This window comes from Lottia gigantea (assembly GCF_000327385.1).
Source record: "Lottia gigantea unplaced genomic scaffold LOTGIsca_182, whole genome shotgun sequence".
NCBI classification, from domain to species: Eukaryota; Metazoa; Mollusca; class Gastropoda; family Lottiidae; genus Lottia; species Lottia gigantea.
The window spans coordinates 40958-51696 of NW_008708330.1; the positions used below are offsets into that span (position 1 = coordinate 40958).

Below are 10739 nucleotides of genomic sequence, written 5' to 3' on the forward strand. Positions count from 1 at the left end.
CAATACACAAAGGTGACGAAGTCCTGTCTAACATGGAGCCATAGAACTGTATACTGCAAAGCCCCCTCTCCCCTCCCTTACTATTAAGCCCATAATTATGAACTGTGGGACATGGAAACATTTTCAGGGCCCTAAGCCTAGACTAGAGCTATGCTTATCGCTTTTGTAAAAAATCTCGAAATAATGTTTCATGGTATCATGTATTGATACCTCATGAATTCTTAGTAACAGTAGCCTAAAGTTAGTTTTTTCCCATCCAGAAATTTTCATGTGAGAAGACCCATATTTTGGACAGAAAATAACCCTCTGCAAAATCATATTTCCAAATAATGTCTTAATGTCTTTTAATTCAATCTCTATAGAGCCTTGAACATATCTTATCTTTCAGTGACCTATATATTTATGTTTGACCAGGCAATTATCTAATTTACTTAAATAAGTATGTCATTTATCTTGACTTTTTAAGAGATATCTAAATCAAAGCATGGGTTATTTCAAGTGCTACTTAACTGTTTTGTGCACTTTCGGACTTTTAGATGGCAGCGTGGCATCTCGTGAACTAGATTTCTTTAACAATGCAACCAGTGTTTTCAGAAATGTTTTCTTTTCAACATTGAAATATTTTGGAATCCATCCTGAAATTTACATGAATGCTGTAAGTGTCTTTACTGTAACTCTTGGATAGTTTAGTACATGATTCAGAAGTTGACACTAGCAAGTGGTCCGGGTATTATGAGAAATCTTGGCTACATTGCTTGATAACATTGATATTTTTATTAGAACTCAATAAACATATTATACATAAATCACTTGGCAAATATGACATCTGGATTTTTTTGCATAGTCGTTTGTAGACCGAAACAGCTGGTGTAGCCGATAACTGTCAAAATATCTATCAGGGACTGGAATAGAGACAGATGTTTTGGACAAATTCGTTTGAGGCAACGGGTATGTGTATAAGCAACAGTCGAAATCACACATTATTAAAGGTGGGAAATAGACAAAACTCACCATTCCCTATGAAATGATTTAAGCTTCCTCAAGTGCAAAACTGATGCATGAAACGGGATGGTAAGCTAGAATGGGGAATTACTCCATTGGACGATGGGTTTTACAAAACACATATAATTCATGAGCATAAACTGCATCAGTTTCGTTTCAGGAAGAATCAATCACTAGTAAAGGCTACCCAGAGGAGAATCACCATGTTACAACTCAAGATGGGTACATTCTTACTCTTCAGAGAATACCACATGGTAGAAATCAACGTTCCTCAAACGGTAACATTGTTTCATTACCTTGGGGTGGACTGGTAGGGACAGAAGCGAAGCATCAAGGCTATTTTATACTAGAAAACCAAATAGCCACAAAAGGAGGACAAGGAATCAGTTCCTCTTTGTACCTGCACAAAAAATAAACATCTGGATCGAATTCAAAATCGAAGCCGAAGTTGTCGCCAGATTCTAGTTGTAAAATTGCTTAAGGCGACTGATAAGTAACGTTAATAGTTAACTTTCAATTAAATTCAACTTGCACGAATAGCACCAGGTTGTTCATCTGAAACATCTTAATCACGAACGTCTCAGAGCAGTTCTGGTGGTTACATTACAATTTACAGGATTAAGAGAACGTTACTCAACCCCGATATCAATCACAGGCTAAAGTTTGGGCGTAACTCTATAAAAGCTACATACATAAAAGCTATAATATACATTTTGGCTATTACAGCTCCAAGAGAAGTGGTTCTTCTTCAACATGGTCTAATGGGTGAAAGTACTAATTTCCTGGATAACTTGGCGAATGAAAGTTTAGCCTATATCCTAGCTGATTCTGGTGCTGATGTTTGGTTATCTAATAGTAGAGGTAACAGTTATTCCAGGGCCCATGTTCATCTCAAACCATCACAAGAGATATTTTGGGACTGGTCGTAAGTGTTTTTGCTTTGATGTATGAAAATTTTTGCCCTGGAATTCATTTAAGTGTCTTCAAACAAAGCTAATTTTATCTGAAGAACTCCTAATGGCTTAATCTGACAAAACTCTTATAGTACATGTAATTCTTTATTCATCATCAGCCAAACTGTTACATGTTTCGAAACAATTGCTTCCGTTTATTTTAGATTTGATGAAATGGCACAATATGATCTCCCAGCAGTAGTTGATTACATCCTAGCTGAAACAGGTGTCTCACAAATCACCTACATTGGTCATTCACAAGGAACTCTTATTGGTTTTGCTGGTTTCAGTCGAAACCAAACACTTGGATCTAAAGTAAAACTGTTTGTAGCTCTTGCCCCAGTGGCCAAGGTTGGGCATATAAGAAACTTCATGAGATTTATTGCCCCATTCGCCTACGATATAGCGGTAAGAAAATCTGGTGTCCAATTTGCTGGCACAATTACAGCTTTCCGTGGTCAGAATTGTGCTGACTTAGTCAATCTGCCGGTTGACAAGGCTATCCTTGTACCTTATACCAATGCCTTGTCCATTGCAAGTAGAATCTTAGGTTCCACTGATGGGTCAAAAAGGAAAAACTACAGTCCTCCAAGGCCATGAGAAAATCTTTTTACTTTCTCGAGAAATTGAGAGCACATGATTTATTGTCATGGCTTTTGCATTGACCAGACGACACTAAGACGACAATAAGATTTACATTTTCTTGATCATAAAACATTGTCTTAAAGCTGTATGCAGCACTCCGCTTAGTATATTTGAACGTATTGCCTCTGTAATATCTGATGGCTCAGTGAGTTAGATGCTTGTTCGCTATCCTGAAAGTCCAGGGTTCAATCCCGGCATAGATCGAGATATTACCTTTGGATTTTTCAACCCGGTTTCCCCCTGTCAGTGATGAAGGTAAGAGGGACTGACATGGAACAATAAACCGAGGCCCCGTGTGCTACAGGCTGTGCACGTTAAAGATCCCTCGACAGTTGGAAATCGAAAAAAAGCAGGCTAATGCCGCTTTCCTGGCAAAATTTTCCTCATCGCACCCTGCATGGCGTTGCCCGTCTTCATTACCCCACATGGTGCAGAAAAGAAGGACGTAAAACTCATTTCATTTCATTTTTTGTAATATCTTAAAGCAGAGTACAAAGGGAGAACATTCTTCTTATTTTTGCATTGGAGTTCTCTAATTGAGTCTCTAATTGAAGATATATTTATTATTCATCCGTATTGTAGTTTTTATATCATCTATTCGGACGAGGAGAGATCATGTCAAATAAACTAGATTTATTCCTAGCTAAAGATGTTTGTGAAAATATTGATATTTTGTGTGAAAATGTCATCTTTCTAATCGGTGGTTTCAATCCTGGCAATTTAAACAAGGTAAATGTTTGTAGATCTCCATCTATGTTTTATCACCTATATTTGTCAGTGACGATGATATTCCGGTATAAGCCAATTTACATCCTATATTTTTCAAAGGACGATCTGTTTTTAGAACATTTTGTAATTGAATTAGTGAAAATCATAGACCAAAATCTTGATAAAGTTATCTCTAAGCTTATCTAAATGTGTTAACCAAAAGTGTCTTTGCCGTTAATGTTAAGAACGCCAAAACTCTCTGAAAGATTTACTTACAACTTTTTAGAAGTTGCTATGTATTGATCAAGTTGGTCAAGGAGATACATTGAAGTCAATAGCATTTTGAAGAAAAAATTTTATGTATAAATTTATTTACGTTTTCACTGAAAATTTTGCATACGGCCCCTTTAATATTTTGGCATATATGAAACTCTTAAATTGAAAATAGAATTGTTTTCAAAAAAAGTAACAAGCTAAGTTCATAAAACATGTATGGTATTTTTCAGACACGAATTCCAGTCTATGTAGCCCACAACCCATCTGGTACCTCCGTCCGTAACTTGATTCATTATGCCCAGGTAAAAATTGTTTAGAAATATAAAAGAGTGAAATTGTCATGCACCATGATTGTAGTGTCTTTAAAATTTAAAATTCATTGTTACGTCGCTATTTTGTCGGTTAATCGTATGATGTATATAGTATATTATGTAATGTTATACCATAATAGTGCCATCAGATACTAATATTATGTACTTTCGTTGTTTTACTGTGTACATCACACCGTTGTATAATGGTTTAGCGCACCCATCGTTACTGTTTTACGGTATATCGCACCCGTCGTTGCTGTATTACGATATATCGCACCGATCGTTGCTGTACAGTTGTATAACACAACCATCGTTACCTTGTAATCGGTATTTAGTCAGTATATCGCAGCATATCACACCCATCGTGGTTGAAGAACGGTAAATCGCACCCATCGTTGTTGTATAACGGGATATCGCAACGGTATATCGCACTCATCGTTGCTGAATAACGGCATATCGCACCCATCGTTGCTGTATAAGGACTGTCGGATTTAACGTAGTTGTATGTCGACAGTATATGAACTTAACGCAGCGTGGATTAAGTTGCCAAATATTGTTTAATACAATCTTGCTGACTAACCCTATAAAATCTTTTATAACATTCTTTCAGGGAGTGAGAACAGACACTTTTCAGAAATTTGATTTTAGATCTGCAGAAGAGAATATCAGACATTATGGCCAGGTAATTTATTCACATAAAAGGGTTTAATACTCAACTAAAAATATTACTTGGTTACCTGAGATTGATTCGCAAGCTCGTAACCCTAAGTTTTACGCAATCTTTTGGTGATTTACGATTATACATTATACAGATTTAAAAAATGCTCTTCTCAGGTAATGTCGGTGACCTCCGTTAATAACTACAAAAACTTCATCATGGTTCGTAATAAGGGGCTAAAACATGATCATCATCTGACGCTTAAATCAATTTTTGAGATTTTGAACTATATTTACTTCTTTTTACATTACAGCCAACACCTCCAGTTTACCACCCCGAGGAAATGCAGACACCAGTAGCTATATTTAGAGGAAATAATGATTATTTAGCTGATCCAACTGATGTCCAATGGCTTCTACCGAAATTACAAAATGTGGTCTTTGATAAGGATATTACCGAATGGGAACATATGGATTTTGTGCTGGGAATGGACGCTCCCTATCAGTGTTATGATGATATAAAAAGACTTATATTCACAAATAATACCATTTATTGAAATAAAAAGAATATTCTATACACATACATATTTATAACATATCACGTTTAGAACCAATTTTTAAAAATTAGTACGTTGCTGTTTTAATCTTTAATACACTGCTTTATTTCATGAAATGCAAATCAAAATTTAAACAGCAACGTTTTATATACGTGTTACTTCAAGGGAGGGAATTCTCTGTCATTATATTTGACCACTGCTGCTCCTTATGAATTTTATATGAATTATAAATTTAGTCTAATTAAGTAATTATCAAAATCTGTCAAAGATTTAAAAGATGGCGACCCATAATAAGTCTTCGGAGTACTGTAATTCGAAGCATCGCACGGAGGTACTAAGAGTATCCCTCAATTTAATAGAATGACCCGTCTGCCTACCTATCCAGGTCCAACTGGCATTCCTGTCTCTCTATTCTTTTCCACGCTTACAAGCATAGAACCACCTCACCGTATCTCGTGATCGACATATAAACTGCATCTCATCTACCGTTCTACTTACTCCCTCGATCATTCTGTCTATGTCGGTGTACTTTCCATTTGTTCTTTCAACCTTCCCTTAAACCTCTCTTTTCCTTCCTCTCTTCTTTGTTGCTCTACTATATACTCATTCCTCTCTTCTTTGTCGCTCTACACTCTCTTCTTTGAGGCTCTACTATATACTCCTCCCTGTCTTCTTTGTCGTTCTACACTCTCCTTACTCTCTTCTTTGCCGCTCTACTATATTCCTTACCAGTATCACTGTTTTACTCTCTTCTTTTGTCTTGTCTTGTTCCATCCTTTCTGGCTACCTACTTGCTGTTCTCTCACATCCTGTCTTCTTTTCCTTTGGAATATCGTATGAAACACACACACTTGTGTTCAAACTAGAAGTGGGAGTTGTACAATGAATGTGTTACACCCGATTTTTACCTTGTAACATTTTGCCTTTATAGTCGCAATTGGTGTAGATGTTCTCAATAAGTAAAAAAAAAATGCTTATGTCATAAAGAATGAAATGACTAAAGGTCAAAGACGAAGATAATTCAAGATAAGAAAAATTTCTGGCATTAGCTTTGAGTCTGTATGATTTGAACTGTCCACCATGAACAGTCTACTCATCCACGTCCTGTTGGTGATTTTATGTTGCAACATCGAGCTGGTCTCTACCAGCCATAAAAAGAGATCATTTAGTCATGTAGATCCTGAAGTTTTTATGACTGCAGTAAGTATTGAAGAAATTGAAGAAAAAAATTTTTCTAGTGGTATCATAATTTTATTTAAGTTAACCGTTTTGAAGTTCCCGTTCAATAGATTCAAGATTTAATATTTTGATCTAGATATTTAGTTCACGAATATTTTACAGAAAAATTTTCACACCCATTTGAATAGATTGAATGGTTAAATAGATATTTAGATAAGATTAAAAAATTACGTGCTGGATTTCACCTCGCACTTACTGCCCTCTTAAATGTTAAGTAGCAATATTGATGATGATGATGACATGATCTCATACACAGGAACAGATGATCACCAGTAAGGGTTATCCTGAAGAAAATCACAAAGTTACAACTGAAGATGGTTTTATTCTCACACTCCAAAGAATTCCACGTGGTAGAAAAGGGATATACCGAGCAGGTAATGTTGTGTACATGTGTAATGATTTCTAGTTTTAAAAAAAAACAATAGACAACGACCTGAAGTTCAAAGCTAAAATCTCCGATGTTAGATTGGCTGTGTGAGTTGATATGCACTACAATCGGAAATATTTAGATATTATGTAAGAATAGGTACCGGTACCAAGGAAGCCACAACGGTACAAGGAAAACCTCTAGTAAAAATATAGATGAAAAGTCCTATAGCATTCGGCAATCCTCGGCAGTTTCCGTAAAGCTGAATGTTGCAGAGCACTAGCTCTATCAATTTTGATACTTTTTTTTCCCGGCTCCTCTTCAAAGAAAATGAGTCAGGGTCCAACCATGTGTTTACCTAATTCTTCATCCATTTTCTCACTTTGCATTTTCGCTCCCACTTACCTTTCAACTTTGATTTTGGTAGGAGAGAAAAAAGAAGTGGTTCTTCTTCAACATGGACTTCTTGGAGAAAGTACCAACTTTCTTGATGATTTGGCAAATGAGAGTTTAGCCTATATCCTAGCTGATTCTGGTGCAGATGTTTGGTTAGCTAATAGTAGAGGTAACAGTTATTCCAGGGCCCATGTTCATCTCAAACCATCACAAGAGATATTTTGGAACTGGTCGTAAGTTTTTTTGCTTTGAATTTATTGCAACAATCTGAGCTCTAATATATCACCAACGATAAGTGTCTATTTTTAGACTTTTCAACTCCTGATTGGAACAATAAGGAAGACGGTAAAAACTGTGTGCAATGGGGGAGGATTTGTCAAGGCAGATGCATTAGACCCCCGGTTAACTGCCGAGAATCTTGATCTTGCAGACCCATCCGAACGGTGTGACAGTGTACGTTCCTTAATTGTTTAACTACCACTTACACTTTTCCGTCTTCAGATCAGATGAAATGGCGCAGTATGATTTACCTGCTATGGTAGATTATATCACGACTAAAACTGGTGTTAGTAAAATCACCTACATTGGTCATTCTCAGGGAACTTTGATTGGATTCGGTGGTTTCAGTCAAAATAAGACACTTGCCTCTAAAGTGAAGCTGTTTATTGCACTTGCGCCGATTGCTAGACTTGGTCACATAAAAGGACCATTACACCTTATTTCACCATTGACCAAGGATTTACAGGTATGAATTTTACTATTGCCCACCATGTTCCAATTATGTGAACATTTCATGTTATTACCGTTTCGTCATCGAGCTTGGTTTATATGGTTCTTTCTCTTTGAGGGAGTCCAATGCTATACTTTTATATACACTTGATTTTGCCATACTTTGGATTAGAATTGTCTTGTTTGTATACGGATTTTTATTACTCATGAATTGTCAAAGGATGCTTGTTGCTTATTTTATTTTTTGCTGCCTTTTATGACCTCTAAAATTTATGTAGATGAGCCTCACGACTTCACATGCCAACAAAATTCGCTGTTCCTCTGGAATATCATGTTACGTCTCATGATTTAAAAATTCCATGAAACGCAAAAATGACATAACTTTAAAACTGTAAGTTTCCTTTCTTCAAATTGCAGAAGCTGGAGCAAATGCTTGGTAAAGGAGAATTTATGCCCCATTCTAAATTTGATGTGTTTTTAGCTAAAGATGTATGTCATCCGTTTGGCAGATTGTGTGATACCGGATTCTTCCTTACAGGAGGGTTTGACCTTGGTAATCTAAATAAGGTAAGGGTAGAAGACTGAAGAAGGCTTGTTTCTGATGAAGCTAATCGCTCTTTAACATATACATAATGCATAGTGATAGGGAGTTGGAGATGACACACGTACACTTTGGTAAGAATTTACTGTGTCATCACTATTCATCTTATATCGCAGGCAATATAGTTTGTATCATTTTTTTCCACAATACATTTTCCATAATGACAGAAACGAGGATGATCAAAAAACATAATATATAATGTTATATATCGCTCTTTAACATATACATAATGCATAGTGATAGGGAGTTGGAGATGACACACGTACACTTTGGTAAGAATTTACTGTGTCATCACTATTCATCTTATATCGCAGGCAATATAGTTTGTATCATTTTTTTTCCACAATACATTTTCCATAATGACAGAAACGAGGCTGATCAAAAAACATAATATATAATGTTATTATGCTATATTTAAATTTTAGTCCAGAACTCCAGTGTACATTGCTCACAACCCGTCAGGAACTTCTGTTAGAAACTTTATTCATTATGGGCAGGTAAGTACTGGTTGCGTAGCTTTTATTTTCCTTTTTTTATATCATTCGAAATATGATTACACTTGAAGAGATTGTAAAGAATTTTTTTTTTTGTACAAAATTGTATGTGTATCACTTTCAATTTCAAACGTCTGTGATTCCTTAAATCCCACTAAAATAAAGTGTTTCATGACATCACTAATCTAATACCTGTATCACATAAGGACCTGTGCGATTAATTATGATCATTTTGATCAGATATATATTGTAATTTATTACAGGCAGTAAGAAGTAACAGATTTCAGAAATTTAACTTTTCTACTCCAGAAATAAATATTAAACATTATGGACAGGTAATATGTGAAGTTTCTTTAATTTCGGCAGTGGAATGACTTTTAACACCTCAGAAAGTATAGAAACGTGTAACTTACATAGAGCATTTGACACTATATAATAATATATAATACTTTGTGTATGCCAAAGAAGGCCTAATCTGAAACCGCAAACCCGTAATATGTAAAGTTGGGTGTGCTTACACTTCTATCCATCTGATACCACTTTCCATTATAAAATACTTACTCACGTATGATTAATATAGTTCCTCATGTGAAAAGATTATTGGCTGTTACAAATGTTTCGCCAATATGTTTGGATTTCGGATTTTGTGTTTTGGTTCGGATCGTTAGTACCGTACTTGGTTTATTTCTGAAGGATCTCGGTAGATTATGTAAAGATTTGATTTATTAGAAGTTTAATGTGGAACTGGATTTGAACCATGCAGATGGTAACTTTAAAATACCTTTCTATCCACAGCCAACACCACCCATTTATCATCCAGAAGATATAGAAACACCTATAGCTGTATTTCATGGTGGGCATGATTGGTTATCAGATGCTATAGATGTACAGTGGTTGCTACCAAAACTAAAGCACCTGGTATATGAAAAGCTGATTTCACATTGGATGCATGTTGATTTTATATACGGTGTTGATGCTCCTAAACAATGTTATAAACCTATTGTACAACTAATATTTAACTCTACTGTAACAGAATAAAGCAATCATGCGAATGAATGTTATGTATGACAATATCTGTAATATAAGCTGTGTGCACAGAAAAGAAATGAAATGCGGTTAAGCATTATATAGAGTTATATAATAAGAACTCTATGTAACTCTATGGCATTAGCCTGCTAGAACGGACTAGAACTCAAACTGTGTGCAATGCCTGAATAGCGGCATTAGCTTACTCTTTTTCAATTTCCAACAGTCAAGGAATTTTGGCTGTAACTATAGTCTTTTTTTGCATGAGGAATATCCTCCCAAACAGTCCGAGGCCTACAGAAACATTTACCTTAATTATCAATGCAAATAAGCGAGTCATTTTTCTCATGTGCCTATATGTAGTTATGGCACTGGGGGTCTTTGACGTGCAGTTTGTAGAACATGAGGTCTCAGTTTGGTGTGTACAAAAAAAGACCCGTTTTACAATGTAGGTCATATCTGAAATCATATCACTACAATCCTCATTGTTGGAGAAATCTTAAATGATTTCAAATGTCTTGGATTTGTTGTTTTTGTCAAATATATCGTGATGTCGACCATGAAACTTTTAACTGTGACATTGTGTTAGTAGTCAACAACTTACTAGCCAAAAAAATCCTTATATGAAAGGAGATATATAATATTTATGATCAGTTGCCTCCCTTGAAATAGTTTTTAAGTGCGATAAAATCAGGTTTCACTTAAGCCTACTCAACATTCGACTACCAATCAACAAGAAATACCATGATCAGAACGAGTTTGGAAGAATGAAGGAGAT

At 35.6% G+C, this 10739-nt stretch overlaps 2 protein-coding genes across 2 annotated transcripts; both read left to right on the forward strand.

Moving 5' to 3' along the window:
- Positions 1-1165: 1165 nt before the first annotated feature.
- Positions 1166-5109, forward strand: LOTGIDRAFT_142588 (hypothetical protein; the record flags this gene model as incomplete). Its single annotated transcript, XM_009052428.1, has 7 exons — positions 1166-1280; positions 1729-1927; positions 2120-2363; positions 3183-3329; positions 3815-3886; positions 4506-4577; positions 4867-5109. Coding segments are annotated over 7 exons (1092 nt in total), but the record flags the coding sequence as incomplete, so codon positions are not given.
- Positions 5110-6607: 1498 nt separating this feature from the next.
- LOTGIDRAFT_142579 (hypothetical protein) lies at positions 6608-9973 on the forward strand (the record flags this gene model as incomplete). Its single annotated transcript, XM_009052429.1, has 6 exons — positions 6608-6722; positions 7146-7344; positions 7613-7856; positions 8258-8407; positions 8867-8953; positions 9668-9973. Coding segments are annotated over 6 exons (1101 nt in total), but the record flags the coding sequence as incomplete, so codon positions are not given.
- Positions 9974-10739: the final 766 nt, after the last annotated feature.